Genomic DNA, 16,153 nt, shown 5'->3' on the forward strand with positions numbered 1-16,153 from the left:
CGAGACAGGGTTTCTCTGTGTAGCTTTGCGCCTTTCCTGGAGCTCACTTGGTAGCCCAGGCTGGCCTCGAACTCACAGAGATCCGCCTGGCTCTGCCTCCCGAGTGCTGGGATTAAAGGCGTGCGCCACCACCGCCCGGCCCTAAAGTGTTTTTAAAAAATAAATACTCTGTATTTTTTTAATGAGGCAGGAGAAGTGTTTCAGCAGTTAAGAGTGCATTCTGGCCGGTGGTGGTGGCACACGCCTTTAATCCTAGCACTCGGGAGGCAGAGGCAGGCAGATCTGTGAGTTCGAGGCCAGCCTGGTCTACAAAGCGAGTTCCAGGAAAGGCGCAAAGCTACACAGAGAAACCCTGTCTCGAAAAACCAAAAAAAAAAAAAAAAGAGTGCATTCTGCCCTTGAAGAGTACCCGAGTGAGTTTGATTTCCAGCACCCACATCTGATGCCATGAATGCCTGCATTCACATGCACACCCCACACACAAAGACATACATAATTAAAAATAAAATAAATAATTTTAAAAATAAAGAATAATAATTTATGTTGAATACACATTAAAACAATAATGTTTTAGATACATTAGATTACATAAAATATATTATTGATATTGGAAAGTAAAAGGAAATAGATCACTCAGGCTACTAACACCTTAGCTGGGTCTCTGGCTTTCTCTTTCCATGTGCATATTACTCTAAACTCTTGGCTCCTGAATCTATTGAAACCTGAATTTCCCCCTTTTTCCCTGAAGCAAAGTGAAGACCCCCAAAATTCTCTATTCAAGAATGAGAACTAAAGTACAACTGAGTCTGAGGCAAATAAGGAAACAAATTCCAGAATATACCTAGAACCCAGTGGTGATGTTAGAGGCATTTCTCACACACTAAAACTCAACCCCTCTCATATAATAGAGCCCCTGCAGCTGACTGCCCAGACCTTTGCCTAGAGAGGCTGAGGCCATACTGGCAAGTACTTACTCAATAACAAAACATCTTCTCTACAGTGATAGCTTTATTCACTCGGCTGATGAAATACAAACCTATCCATACTAGTTGAAGCAGCCACATGCACAATTGTCTCTCACAGAGCATCTAGCATAAGACCCTGGGTCATTTCAGATGCTCCTAGAATGTGTTTGGTTCTCTGAAATGTTTGACTTGCTGCTCACATTATCAGGTACCAAAGTGGACATTTCAAGAAAGGATGCTTTTCAAAATCATTAAAAATGCTTGAGTATGTTAATTTGATGCTTGAAATCTGTTTCTGAAAGGGTGTAACATTATTGTTACTAAAACACCGTGCTCATTGTAGCATCATACACATCAGCCAAGACACAGACACACTCATTCACTGGTACGCTCATCAACAGATGGACGGATTAAGAACATGTGATCACAGAAAAACCAATACGGTATGTACTCCACCTATAAGTGGATATTAGCCTTAATGTAAAGGACAACCATACGACAATCCATACACCCAAAGAAGCTAAGTAACAAGGAGGGCTCAAGAAAGATTAGGGGTATTTAAGCAAAAAAGGAATCAGGCACAGAGATGGGCTGTTATCTTTCTGCTGCACACAGAATACCACTCCCTGAGTTAGAGTTCTGTAACACTCAGCGAGGAGATAACTTAAACCAGATAGTGTCACCTGCCAGAATACTAAACCGTTAGTAGAAAAAAATATAAAGGAAATATATATTGTTCTATAATCTTCATTTTCCTATCTACCAAATCATGTTTTAAACTACATTCTAGTTAACAAGCAAGTCATAGATAACTATTATGCTAACTATCAATTTGAGGACAGTCTAGTTCCCTGTTTGAATCTCAAGATACTTCTTTTCCTTTATTCTAGGCAGGTAAAGTATTACTATCTTGTGGCACTGGGGGAATCTGCTTTAGTGTGAACATGTGAGCCTTGAATTACTTACAAGAAAAAAGCAATTCAAACTCAAATGCATAATGAATCTGAAGTGTCTCACATGAGTTCATGGCAACCTTTGTTCTGAACACACGACATTTACACTTTGTACTGTATGTACTGTAACACAATACAATGCCAATAAATACTGGTGAAACATCTCATCTCAGACTCAAGACCATTTTATGTTTTGAACTCAGTGCTGTTACTACACATAAAAAGTTTTATGTTTTTATACAAGCATAATGGTTTAATTATGGAAACAAAGAATTTTAGTATTTCCTACTCATCCCCCAACAGATATCCAATTAGTCTTTGGACTATATTGAGCTTGATTTTTTAAATTGCTGGTTTAATTACTGACTTGAGTTTCACTTTAAAAGAATCAGTAAATAGGGCTGGAGAGATGGCTCAGAGGCTCAGAGGTTAAGAGGTTCTGAGTTCAATTCCCAGCAACCACTCGGTGGCTCACAACCATCTGTAATGAGATCTGGTGCCCTCTTCTGGCCTGCAGTCATACATGCTGTATACATAATAAATAAATAAATCTTTTTTAAAAAAAAAAAAAGAATCAGTAAATAAATTTTGGTTCAATATTAGAGCTTAATTTCCAGAAATATCTAAAATTACCCTAAATATACTTCTGACACTTTATAATATGTATTCATGCAAGCAGCATTCTGAGTATTAATGACTATAAATTATCAATTAATTCTAATAAAGGCTGAAGATATCCTGCAGTATCAAATATTTAGTCAAGATTCAATAATTTATGAAAAAATAAGTACACCCAGCTCATTAGTATGCAAAATTTGCTTTTCATCTATCATAAATAATGAAATTACTCTAAAATAGATATATGGTGTGTTATTTGGTAAGTATTTGATGTATACAGTTATTTTTATACCCATATGCTGTTATTATGAAAAAAATTCTCACGTGAAAAGGAGTCAAAAAAGAGTCACAGAAAAGTAACTGGAAGAACCTTGAACTCTGACAGTGGTGGCCCTTGAGTAACAACTCATTTGAAGGACAGGATACAAAAGAGCTAAAAGTGTTTGATCGAAGAATTATTAAGGTCCAGATGACAGACTACAAGTTGATGTAGGGATCCAGTGTAGGGGCAAGGGCCACAGCAAGGAGAATGTGCATGCTTCTTCTTTGGTAATGGCACTAGAAGAAAAGACTGCTAGCTTGATCATGGTTTCTGATGTTGTACTAATGCAAAGGGTGCATTGAGGCCATAGTGACACTTCCAGGTGAAATCATCTTGTTCGGAGGTTTAAAACTGTTAAAAGCAAACTGAGATGTAAACCAAATGGAAGTTGACTTCTTGGTCCCCATAATTAGTGCCAGCTAGCTACTACACAGGCTCGCTTGTATAGCACTGATCTTCTAACCATGAGATTGAAGGTTCTAGGACTCTATTTAGAAAATCACTCCCCTTCAGGAACTGCTTGTAAGTGTGTGTGTTGGGGGTGGGAGGGTGGCAGGCAACCAGAATACTCATGTGAAATAATAATAACTAGTGGCCTTAAAGGAAATATTGCACTTGTCCAAGAGCCTAATGCCCATTCTTGGTTGGGGGTGGCTAACTTTTTTATTGATTACTGTATGCAAGTAGCATAACCTGATGATTATTTAACATGAAAAATAACTTGAATATATATGTGCCTATCTATATATGTCATCAAATTCTAAATCTAAGTAGTCTCAAACTTAATGCACATCAATGTAACATTTTTATTTAAAATGCAGGCTCATTGGTTCTGATGTAACCCTAGAATTTACACCACTAAGAAGACCCCAAATGATATGTTACAAAAAGCACAACTAGACGTCAGTCAAGCCCTTTGACCAGCATGCCTGCCCATTCCAGGTGTTTAATATGAATTATATTGAATCTATATGTTTACAGCAGTAAAGCACATATTTTAGACCCTTGAAAATGCAACTATCTTAAGTCTTCATAATAATACCTGTCATTTAAGTTATCCCATATAAAAATACACCAAGTGAAATTACATATCTGAACTTCACTTGATGTCAGCCAAATCTGGGGCTTATCTTTATTTCTTTGACAAGTCATTGTGTTAGTCCTCAACCAAATAAATTGTCTTTCTCTATTTTTTTCATTTACTACATTATAACATAGAAAGAGGAAAATTACAAATGAAGGGAAAAATTATCCTTAGCTAATAAAATCTGACATAAACTAGCATTCTTTTCTTATTTTCTACATATATCTAATTTTAGATTTGGGATTCTCCATCTATGGTTCAAGAATACTGAGCTATGCTCTACGAATAATTTTTGAAGTCTTACTAATCTTTAAATACTATTGTGACATGCCTATTGATTTATTAATTGAGACCACTAATTTTAGGATGAAAATATGGCATTTTTACATTAAATGATATGAACCACTGTTATTGATTCTCAAAGTATTTTTTAACTCAGAAATAGACAAGAACACCAAAAATACACTGGGAAATGTATGGAATTTTCATATGAAGGCTTTCCTTTAAATATTACTAATTTGAACTAATAGCATTATTATCCACAAATAACCTTATGTATTCTTCTTAGGCTTCAAAGTACATTTTCTTTTAAAACTCTTGTTAACTCTTTGATTAATCATGTTCTTGATCCTTTTACTGAAGACATTGTAGTGATGATAACTTTGTGTATCTCTAAACACATTCTACAGTTCCCAAACTGACTGTTTAAATCATTTTTATACAAAATTTCATCAATATATAGCTAGTATACAGGTACTTTTTTTACAAGTTAAATAGTTACTTTGCAAGTGTACCTAACACTGCAGTATGATATGCCACCACTGCCTGGTAACTTTCTGAATACTAAGCCATATATGTCTACACCAGCAGACAGAAATTGATCTAACTATGTAGCTTACAAATGCTCTAACATTCTTATCTGTTTATGGGCTTAGTGTTTTCTTAGGCTTCTCCATCTGAGGAGCTACTTTAAAGTTTTTGTTGAGTCCAGTACCCCATCAAACAGATGTTAGAGTACAATTTACAAAGTGCATGAATGGTTAGGTTGATATATATTCCAGACATGAAAAAATCTTATGGCTGCTAAAGAAATATAGCACTTTAAAAGATTTTGAAATGATTATTTCCTGAATGTGGTTTTTTTCTCCAAACATTAGACCAAAGTGAATTGTTTATAAAAATTTATTAATACAAATTTTACACACTTTATATAACAGTTATCAAAGTCCTAATTATAGATATTATGTGTGTAATAATGCTTGGTTAATATGTTTGTATAATCAGTTGCACACAAAATAAGAGCTTCAAGACTAACATCTACCTATATTATCACTATATCATAAATCTGCTCCAGTTTAGTAAGGCTCTTGGCATTTCTAAGAAGTATACAAAAGATTAAGTTGGGTGATCACTGTAAAATGCTTGCCACTAGCCACGTGAACACTAAGTTAGACTTCATAAATAAAAGGTTCACTAGAGCCTTGTTTCACCACTAACAGCTGACACAAATACAGAAAACTCTGCCCATTATCCAAGAAACAAATAATTAAGACTAAAACGCAAGCCGATGTGTTGCAGCATTGTAGGGCCACTAAATAGCCATCTGTGATTCGTGGCGATTTAAAAGGCAAAGAAAGGCACTAAAGCTGCAAACTGCATCCCGGGTCACATCGCCTGAGGAGACTGCAGACATAAAGATTGATCCTGTAGCTGGGCACAGGCTGAAATCGAATGCCTGCTTTCTCTCTCTTTGCAATGTGATCTCGGGGCAGCATCCATCCACCCGCCTGGGAATGCAAATACAGTTCTGTTTTCTTAGATGCCTGACTTCATACTAACCAAATCTGTACAGGAAAAAGGAAAAGTCCTTTAAACTTTACAAACTAATGGGGTTGTTTTTTTTTCTTTTTTTTTTTCTTTTCTTTTTTTGGAAAATTTGTGCCTAAAATTTGGGAGACTTGCTGGTTTGTTGCTGCTTGATCTGGTTGCTGGGTGAAGGTTCTTTTGTTTATAAAGGTTACTCCATATATGTTCAAGAAAGTGACAAGAAACAGACATGCTTTCTTCAGCCAAGACAGGATACAAGGTTGGGGTGTGGGACCCTGCTGACCCCACTCTTGACCAGAGATATAAGATAGTACTCATACATATGAAAATGGGGTTTAAATGATTTATCAGTTAGTCAAACTGAGCAATATTGGAACACTACACATTCTAATATGACAAAGATTGGTTTTATGAAACAAATTTTACTAAGCAATAAGCCATAATGTAGAAAAATACATCTTACCTACAAACTCAATAGACAAGAAAGGAAAGGTTCATATTTAGTGCATAATTACTTCGGGGTAGCTACACAGGGGTTCCTAAACTTCACAGTAACTGCTTGCATCAAACAACAACAAAAAATGAGTAGCATTCACAAATTTAAGATAAGTGAGTGAAAAAAATGGCAAACGATTTTTAAACAATGCAGGAGGGTAGGGGCAGAAAGGAGGGTTCTCCAGAAAAACCACAAAGAACAGGGGTGGCTTCTACAGAGTAGGGTTCAAAGGGGAGGATCCTGGCCATTTCACAAAATGAGAAGCAATGGACAGCACTGGAGAAAAACACATTGTACTTTGCACTCATTTCCAATACCCAGCACCCAATCTGTCAGGCAGTGGAACCTGCAAAGGGACCGGACTTACCCCCAGATTCTCAGACCTGGGGTAGTTCTAAAACCAGTCCCTCTGCAGGGTCCTCCTCTGCCACCCCACGCTCTGCCTCTTCCTATCCGCCTCTGTTCCTTTTACTTTGTTCCAATTGCCCTAGCTTTGGGATAGCGGGTTCCCTGGAGAATCAGAAAGTACAGAAAAGAGAGCTTTCTCTCCAAGCCGGTCTCCTCTGTACAATTCCTCAACTCTTCTCCCAGGGAATGACCGTGAATTCTAGGGAGAAGCACAATTTGGATCGAGCTGTTGTTTAATTAGAATTTCCTTCTGGGCTGAGAGTCTGAGGAGAGACAAATACACCAAAAAAAAGTAGAATCAAAGAAAGCGAGAAAGTGTTGCAATTGCCCGCAGCCAGCGGGACAATGCCCGCTTGAATTAGTTAGGCTGGGCTTCAAGCAGCCTGCCCCAGAGACTCCCAGGGAAAGAAAGCCCTTCAGCTACTCCCCCAGTCATTACCTCAGAATTCCCCTGGAGCAGGGCATCATTGTTTTTGTACAGTAGCAAATGGCCATTATTGGTATCTTCAGGCCTGTTGTGGATAAAAATACTATCCTTTAATTCCAGTTTACAAAAATAGGAGTAATATTCAAAACCATGATTGTCTATTTTTTTTCTATTCATTTTATATAAAAACATAAACAGCTCAGGCGAATTTCCAATCCTTGTGCACGCTTATGAATTGCTCTCTGTTATACTTATATATATATATTCTTAATATATATATTTATAATATATATCAATAATTGGTCCACAAAGTATATCTGTGCATTCTCTAGTGCTTCGTAAAAAGAAAAACAATATCATTATCAAAATAGTCATTTAATGGCTTTACTTCATACATAAATACATGTTTGGAAAGAACACATGAGCAATGACTGATCAGTCAATTTGGAAAACGATTTTTTTTTTTTTTCATTTTATACACACCGTAGCTGGCAACTCATCGCTACAAGTACGCTATTCGGCGTCCTTTGTTTTTAACCCTCTGTTTATACCTTTTCCCTAGCACGGCCGCCAAGTATTTCTTGACGGCCATCTGTTTTCGGTAGCGGCTGTAGCTATCGGTGAAGATGCCGTCCGAGTGGCGTTTGGTAAGGGGCGCCGGGTCCTCCGCTGCGCCACCGCCTAGGTTCTCACTGCAAGGAGAGGGGGCGGGGAGAGGGGGTGGGGCGGGAGACACGTTAGTGTGTAAAGGAAACAAGTGTGCCCCACCCCCCAACGCCGGAGCCCGCAGGACTCCCAACTTCCCAACGCAGTGCTCCTCTGCTGCGCCCCAACTGGCGAGCATTCTGTGACGGACGGAGACCCTCGGGGGCCTTTCTTCCCACCCAGTTTCCTGGCACTAGCTCTTTTAGATATTTCTAGATTATTTCTGAAGCATCCTGGGGCGTCCGGAGAGTCCGCGCTCTTTAAGCTTTTCTCCAAAGGTTGCTTCTCAAGATTACACTACCCATGCCTCTAGATAAATTGTCCGGACTCGTACCTTTCCACCACCCAACATATAAAGGTTCCCAAAGGCCTCGCGGGCTCCTACCAAGTTATCAAATCTGCAAATCTAGGCAAACAGGAGCACACCTCTCTCTTTGCCTACGTTAAGTTGAAAAACGTGATAGTGATATAAGGTGACAGGCTGTAGGCAATATTTTTCACCGCATGAATTATTCATGGTTAAAATGTAATCGGCTTTCCCGTGGGCTTTATTTAAATGTTGCCTTCTGCTGACACAAGCTTCACGCAAGACCTTAGCTCTGGGTTTGTCCGGCCTGAGCAAAAACCGTTTCTTTGAAATATCCATTTTAGGGACTTGGTGCCTGGCGTTTGCCTTCGTAGTAAACGTAATACTCCTCCCCCAAAATTATGGCAAGCCCTTCCAGGAACCTCGAGGGTTTTCAATGACTGGGAAGGGGGTCATCTGATTTGATTTGGTTCTCATCCAACAAGGATCCAACCCCCATTTTTCCTACCCCTCTTTCTCTCTCACGGGGTCTCTAGAACAAATTTCAACGCCCAACTTTTAGAACTCCGCCCGAGGCTGGTAGTAACCACCTAGATGCCAAGACGCAGACACACCCTCGGGCGCACAGGCGTGCTGGCGCGCAAAAACGTATAAGCTGCCCCGCCCTCCCTGCGCGCTCTCAGTATGGTCACCCACCCTGGCGCGCTCATCACTGGCGGGTTAACACTGTCACAAACTCTTACCCCACGCCCCTGGCCACGACCGACTGCAGGTACTTCCTGGCGGACAGCTGGTCCAAGACTTTGCGGTAGGCTTCGTTAAGGATTTCATGGGCGACATCTCTAATGGGGAGACAAAGTATGCGACCTGGGTCACTCACTGCCTGGGCCCTTCAAGTGACAGCCAAGGCCCCCATTTGCTGAGTTTTCAAGGAGGTTGACCCGGCAACCACCACGAGTGACACGGGACCTGGGAGTTAACTTTGGGGAGTTCCTGGAGGTAAATCTAAAATGGGGATTTAGTCCTGGCCTCTGGGGTGACCTCGCTGGCCTGAGAGCTCCCCACCCACGGAATTGCACACTCACGGACACTTCCCGGGCCGCAGAGCTTTCAGTCCCTGGTGCGGCCTCAGGTTCACGGGGATCTGTCTGCTAATTTTCTGTGGCTTTCATGGAGTCACCCAGGTAGAAGGGAGGCTTGAGGACTTTCATAGGGGAGGGTCCTAGTTAGAGAGCCGCTGCCGGGTCCCTCCCGCCATGTCAGGCCCAAGCGGTAGGCGGAACCCGGGCGGGTTGTACCTCCTGTCGGCTGGATAGTAGAGGGCGTAGGCGTCACGCAGCGCGGAGGCGGGGCTCGCTACGCCCGGAGGGTCCCAGTCGTAGAAGTCCTGAAGCGGGTTTCCATCCCGGTCGTAAGCCTCCTCTTCTGGTCTGCGGGATAGTCAGAAGGAGGGTCATTAAAAGTCTGCCAAGTCCCAAGAAGGTCCCATTGATTTTCCTTCTTCGTTATGGCCCCCCATGGAGAATTGTGATTTCTTCCAGAACGCTCCTAGTAGGACGAGGTAAAGGGAACTACACCCAGCAGCAGTTCCTGCTCCGCTAGGAAATTCGCTAACGTCTCCTCCGGCGGCGGATCAATGATCTCCCGCAAGAGGACTGAACAACCATGCAAACCCTAATACCTGGCCAAATGAAAGGCCGGCCCTCTCCCCACCTGGCGTCCCAGGCTTCCCTGAGTAGCATTTAGATCGCACAGAGGAAGATCCTAAGAGATGGTAGGAGCCGAGACGGGGACACCCAGAGCGGAATGGATGGGTAGGTACAATGCAGGAGGCCAACTCCGGCACCAGCCACCCCCATCCAAGCCGCCCAGCCCAGGGGAGCCCTTCCCCGCGCAGATGTAGGTCACAGAGAACCTCCAGCTTCTATTTTGGGCTGGAGAGAATCTGCTAGGAACATGAATAATAGATGCCCCTAAAGTTAGCTAGTTTGGCTCATTCTGTGGTGCGGCGGAGCGCTCCGGTGCCTATCACCCAGGAAAAGTGCTAGGCACACGGAACTTTGAGAATAGCCTGAGGTGAAAAAAGAGGGCTTTCGAGCCCATTAAACAAAGAGTTCCTGCTACTCTGTTAGCAATGGCGGGGAGGCTTCCATCTCAACCACAGAGCGCAAGGAGAGGGGTCCACTGGGAACTGACATTCCGTAGGTGTCCAGCGATCTCAAAGTCTCCTTACCTATCGCCTCCATGCCCGACAGAGGACAGGCAGAGGAGGACAAAAAAATGCAAAGCCAGGTGGCTTTTGGCCCTTAGGGATACGCGGGATGCAATAAGAACAATTAACATTCTCCAGGCAGGGTCCAGTTGTACTTGAGCCGCTCTGTTGCCTTTACGCTCTCCCTGGAGAGACCAGAGTCAGGGGAGATCCTCCGCACCGCCCACATCCAGGCTTTCCTTCCTAGTGTGCCCCCAGCCCAGGCCCCAGACCCCGAACCAGGATCTTTCTGGCCACCCCCTGCTCTTCCCGGCTCCCACATGCCGGAATCCTGATAAAGAGGCTAGGATTTCTGTCTGTCAATACATCAATGGGCAGATGCCCCCTAAGAAAGAGGTTCTTGGGCGCGGCCCCCAAGAGTCAGCTCAACGCCGCGTGCTCCTGGCTGCCCTGAGTGCCACCCCTCACCCATGTAACGCAGACCCACGCATTTTCACTGTCCCGCATACTGGTGGGGGGTTCTGAAGCTGCGGTAGGGAACCCGGGAAGCGTCGCACGATCAGAAACAGATGCCAAGACAAAAGCCAGGTTTTCTGCATCCTCAAGTGGGCTAGGTTGTCCTCCCAACCCCTCCAGCCTGCTGGCTTTCTCTCCTTCGCATCCGCTTCTTCCCCCTCCCTCGCTGTCTCCTTCTGGCGTTTTCCGTCTCTCAAGTAGCTTTTCCTTAACTGTGACTGGCCAAGACCCCCACCCCCAAGACATCTAGGGCTCAAACTCTAGATGAAACAGGATTCATTTGACAGAGAGCTGTTCCGGTGGAAAAGAATTCGAATGAGACAACAGGAAGGGCGGAGGAGCGAGAGACCCCGCCCCAATAGTCCAGAACAGGCAATAACAAAGCCAAGTGGAGCGAGCTTCACTCTCAGCCCCGGGCTTTGCTCGGGGAACTGAAGTTCTCCAACTCATCCGAGGAATAGGTAAAAAAAGGAAGCTAAGCGGAGAGAGGGGGCAAGCCGCCCCCTCCCTCGGACAAGTTGGAGGAGGGAAGGTTTCTATAAGGGTCTGAAACTCACTCCCTTTACCTAGGTCCCTGGGTTCCACTGGCGAGGAGGGAGGGAGTTTTGCTGTACTAGAGCCTCCCTGACCCCTAGGCTTAGCTAGGGACCTGGTACCTAGCCAAAGGCTGTAGAAATGCCCTGGACGCTCAGGAAAGGATGCTTAGCAGCCTGCGTCCAGAACTGCAGGGAGGCGACCGGGAGAAATCTAGATCAGCCTAGGGTAGCACCTACCTGATCCCAGGGAAACGGAGTCCGGCGGCGGCAGGTGAGCAGGAAACGCTGCTATGCATTATTATCCCGTAGACCAGCAAGGCCAGCCTCGCTCCGCTACACATGGTCATTCTACGCAGGAGGGAAAAGAGGGCACGCAGTGAGTGAGATCGCCCCTGGCTTTCCACCTTCTAACCCCAAGAAACTCCTGGGAGTTGGGGGAGCCAGCGAAGCTGCGGCTCCCTGTGTTGAACGCCACTTAGCCACGCTGGTGCGTCTGGCCACTTCTCCCTTGGTATATAGTTTGAAAAAAAAAAATAGCTATGTGTGTGCTCAGCACCCAGTAACTAGCCAGACCTTGAACTAAACAAGGCTAACTCTGATACAGCTGGCAGCACAGGGAGGCAGCCAGTAGTCAATGAATCCGTTAGTATGGTATGGTAAGAGATCCCCCCACCCCACCCCCATTTACTATTAGAGTCTTACCGCGGCTAGGAGAGGGTTGGCTGCCAAGTAGGACGGAGGGCAAAGGGCTCCTTCGAGTTTCCGGGCTGGAATCACAACCCAAGAGGCATCACTCACTGTCTGGCGCAGGTGTCTGGAGAGAAGCCACGGGAATTAGCTGCAGGAGCTGGGGGCACTTATTTGCCCAGGCTAAAATTCCGCTCAAAACTTTGTAGACGCACAGAACTAGGAGGGAGCGTGACACTGAAGGAGGTGGGCGAGGAGAGAGATGTAGAAGACAGAGTAGGCGAGCAGCCAACGGGAGGGGAGCCGAGTGGGCTTAAGTCCGCCTGGGGAAAGAAGCTAGTGGGTAAGAAAAAGAGGGAAAGTCAAGGAAGAAAGGAGGATGGAAAAGGAGAGGGTAGCCCAGGCTGCCGGCCTCTGTGGGAGACAATCGGCAGCTTGCAAGAGTCTGAGGCAGGCACCTTCTGCTCCGAGGTCTCAGGCTGCGTCTGAAGATGCGGCTTCTGCTGCTGCTGACAGAGGTGACCGGCCTTCTGCTCGTATTTATATATGCAGTTAACAAAAAAAGCTATCCAAATGTGGTTTCAAGAGACACCTCTTTGTCAACATCTGTCTGCAATTGCCTTCAAGTACAGAGTATTTTGGTTGCACTGTTGCGCTCCGATTTTTATTCATGATATGACTTCCTTTTTTTTTTTTCAGTCACGTAATGATCCGGTATCAGTAAAAGACGTCAGCATCCTAGTCCCTCAAGGAACATATTAACTATTCTGTGCTGTCCTCCAGGATGATAAGATCCGGAGTCATCAGCTTCTCATAAACACCTTTCACTCACACAATCCAATTTTTAAGAAGTCCAATTATTTTGATGGTTTTCAATTTCACCCATTTCTCAAAGACAAGTGAAGAATTCGTGGAATTTAGGGGATGGTGAAGTCATGTTTTTATTGTGTCTCTGCTTCTTTTTACTTTTCACTCAAGCCCCATGGAGGACAACTCTGATCTTTAGAATTAAGCACCACCAAGCTCTCCCATTAATAAATTTAATTTAAATCTCTTAATTTCTTGCTTATGTTGTTCCAGATAGGCAATTAAATGTGGAAGTCGTTTTGTATTTTAAAGGGAAGTCTTAGAGGATTTTCAGTAAATGTCTAATGAGTCTGGCTGTGTTGACAGTCTGTCTCTGAGTAGATTGATGAGACAGGGAAGGCTGGCTGCCTCGGGAGCAGAGCTTGTGGCGCTGTCCAGGCTCTGGGTGCTGAACAATATTGGGCGCAGATGCTACAAACGTTGAAAATTGCCACTGGCTTAATTTTCACCACAGCCTCTAAATCTGAAGGTCTGGCAGTGGTGCTCTTACTGTGGCAATTCATTGTCTAAATCGCACCGCTGTTCAGATCTATCTCCCCTTACATCCTGTGTCCATGAATGCCCCAGTGCTCAGAACCTTCTTAATCCCTGCCTTAGATGTCAATGCAGAGCTGTTTCTTCTTAGTTAGTCCTGGTATTTGGATCTCTACCTTCCTTGTTTGCTGCACACTTTCACACTCTTTGTGGCTCTTACTGATTTTAAAAATTGAAACCATGGCATCGTGTTTTCTGCAAGAATTGAAATTTTAAGACTGTGAGAGTGAGAAATGTGTGTCTTACACTTCTCTTATAAGTTGAATTCTGTTTAGGGAAATACAGACTGGGAATGCAGGATTCCTAGCACAAGTTTTCGTGGTGAAGGCTGCTACCAGGAACCTTTCCCTGGGAATAGTTAATAGTTTTAACTAAAAATAAAATGAGAAGAAGAAATAAATAAGGAAAGACCACATCTACTGGGAAACTTCTGAGCCCCTGAGTAGTTCCAGAAGATTCATAAATTTCTGGTCCACTAAGAGATCTTGAGTGTCTTCCTTTTCAGAGGGAAATAGAAGCATCAATAACCATTAGTGCACATTTTAACAATTTGGATCTTATACACACAAAAAAATTAGAGGAAATTACAATTAAGTAGGAGTATTTCCTGTTACTGTAATTTGGGGCTAGTGTTTAAATAAGCTGTTAGTTCTGCATACTTTTTCAAAGGCATAGTGTTTCTCATTTTTAATGCTATTCTCACTTTTTGAGATTTAATTCTTCCTTTAAGAATCAAACTTTTTTCTTATTTCCTGGCTATCAATGATCCAAAGCTGCCTGTTTCCTCTTTGTTTCCTTCTAGCTTTATATTGCATACTTTCAACAAACTACTTCTACACAGATGACATTTCATTTCTCTGTGTGTTATGATATATCTGTCTGCTGGAGTATCTACATACACGCATTACATATTTGGTGACCACCTTCCCCAGCCCTCACACAAAGAGCCTGCAGTGAATAAGCAGGATAATCTAGCAGAACCGCCTTTCTTAACAAACCTGCCCAAAGCTGTTGCCTACAGTGACTTTCCTGACTTCAGCCTCTCTGCAAGTCAAAGGTGAACCCCATTAAAATCCTCACTTTTGCCTCCCACTTGAATTCTGAAATGAGTTCAATCTGGAAAAAATATTTTAAAATCTCCAAGACTACTTGTTTAAAATTCACCGCTCAATGCCCAACTTTAGTCAAGAGAGCCACCATGTGGGGAGTTTTGATGACTTCAAGATCTGTTAAAGGAAGAAACCACAAACAGGAAAATTAAGCAAGCCTTCAAAAGTGCCAGCTTGCTTCCAGCTCACAGGGGTTGTGCCAATCTCGCTCACTGGACCTCAAAGGTATTTGGGGTCCAACACCCCAAAATCACATGAGTTGAGGTCGATTCCACTCACTAGAGTGAAAAACTCAGCAGAGAATTTGAGATTCTTGATGGATAAACTCCAGAGACCTGGTCTTTCTGGGTGCCATCTAAAGCCCACCTAGCCCTGCCCCACAGTGGCCCAAGGACTAAAACCCTAGAGCCAGAACAGGCTCATTTCTGCAGATATTTTCATGGCCAATGGCCATCTTTAATTAGGAGAGTTTGGCCTCTGGAGATCAAGGAAGCATTCCTATTGAGAGTTCTGGCCTGAGCCCTTGATCAGAAATATTAGGAGAAGGGGAGAAGGCTGAACCCTTGGTTGATGAGAAGTGAGGAAGGCTGTGAGAGAGAGAGAAAAAAGTGAGAAGCTGAGGGCTGATGTTCTGAGAGCTGTGTGAGTTTGGGACTGCATCCTACTTGGTCAAATTTATCCACTGGAGCCCTTCCTGCTTTGAATGGTGAGTGATATCTCAAAGACCAAGGGTGGCTCCCTAACTACTCACAAGAATAGGTATTTGCTGCTAATTTCAGGGATGCTCCAGGGCATCCTTAAAATGCTGTGTCTGGAAGGCTTTTGAGTTTGGAGTTTTGAACTTATGTGCAGTGAGTAACCATCAGCCAAAAAAACAGTCAAGAAAGCTCCCCACCCAACACTGTCCACACTGACTGGTGTGCTAGCAAAGACTGGGTAGGAGACCAAAGCCAGCCATGTAGACTTGTTAATTAGGCATGCACCTGGCAACTTGGACTAAGATGCAGGAAGGAGCCTAAGCACAGATCCAAGGGACCTTCAACAAAATAGCTGTTCCTGGGAAGAATAGGGAGAAGGAGAGGAGAAGAGAGAAGAATATGAAGGGGGGAAGGCCTTCTGATTTTTTTTTTTAATCCGATTTCTATCCCAAGTGGATTTTTATATCCTCCTACCAGTGACTCTGTAAAGAACATGAAGAATTCCTTGATATCCTATATATAATTGCAAGACGCGGGGGGGGGGGGGGCGTCAAACTTTCTAGTTAGATAGCACAAAGAAATGGAAATATTTCTCAACACCCATATTCCGTCCTCTTCATCCTCACAGTTTGGTATACTTCCCAGGCTGACCATTTCTTTCCAGACTATGAAACCCAAGAATGTTACATTAGCTGGACTCATATTATCTTAGAAAAGATGGAAGAGCCAGGGCATCTTGGAATGCAAGCTCTCACCGCTATCCTCCAACAGGCAGTGGCTGAAGGTACCTGAGTCTAAGCCCCCTACTCTCTGACCTACCTCGAAAACAATCTTCAGAAATGTTTATTAGAAATGTATAAAAGCCCTTAATTTCAAATTTAT

The 16,153-nt window shown here is 43.5% G+C and overlaps 1 protein-coding gene across 3 annotated transcripts; it reads right to left on the reverse strand.

Annotated features, from left to right (window-relative positions):
- Positions 1-5,834: 5,834 nt before the first annotated feature.
- On the reverse strand, positions 5,835-12,781 carry Adcyap1 (adenylate cyclase activating polypeptide 1). 3 transcript variants are annotated; one of them, XM_042260010.2, is made up of 6 exons: positions 12,522-12,781; positions 12,079-12,190; positions 11,614-11,724; positions 9,411-9,542; positions 8,856-8,954; positions 5,835-7,792 (listed from the first exon to the last, which is right to left on the reverse strand). In XM_042260010.2, the coding sequence occupies exons 3-6, from the start codon at positions 11,721-11,723 to the stop codon at positions 7,603-7,605; spliced, it is 531 nt and encodes a 176-aa protein (XP_042115944.1). In that variant the 5' UTR covers position 11,724; positions 12,079-12,190; positions 12,522-12,781; the 3' UTR covers positions 5,835-7,602. The 3 variants fall into 3 exon arrangements, with proteins under 3 accessions (XP_042115944.1, XP_042115943.1, XP_076406025.1); XM_042260009.2 differs by having other exon boundaries at positions 12,079-12,399; XM_076549910.1 differs by having other exon boundaries at positions 12,079-12,781.
- Between the last annotated feature and the right edge of the window lie 3,372 nt (positions 12,782-16,153).

Source organism: Peromyscus maniculatus, chromosome 13 (genome assembly GCF_049852395.1).
Source record: "Peromyscus maniculatus bairdii isolate BWxNUB_F1_BW_parent chromosome 13, HU_Pman_BW_mat_3.1, whole genome shotgun sequence".
Taxonomy (NCBI): Eukaryota; Metazoa; Chordata; class Mammalia; order Rodentia; family Cricetidae; genus Peromyscus; species Peromyscus maniculatus.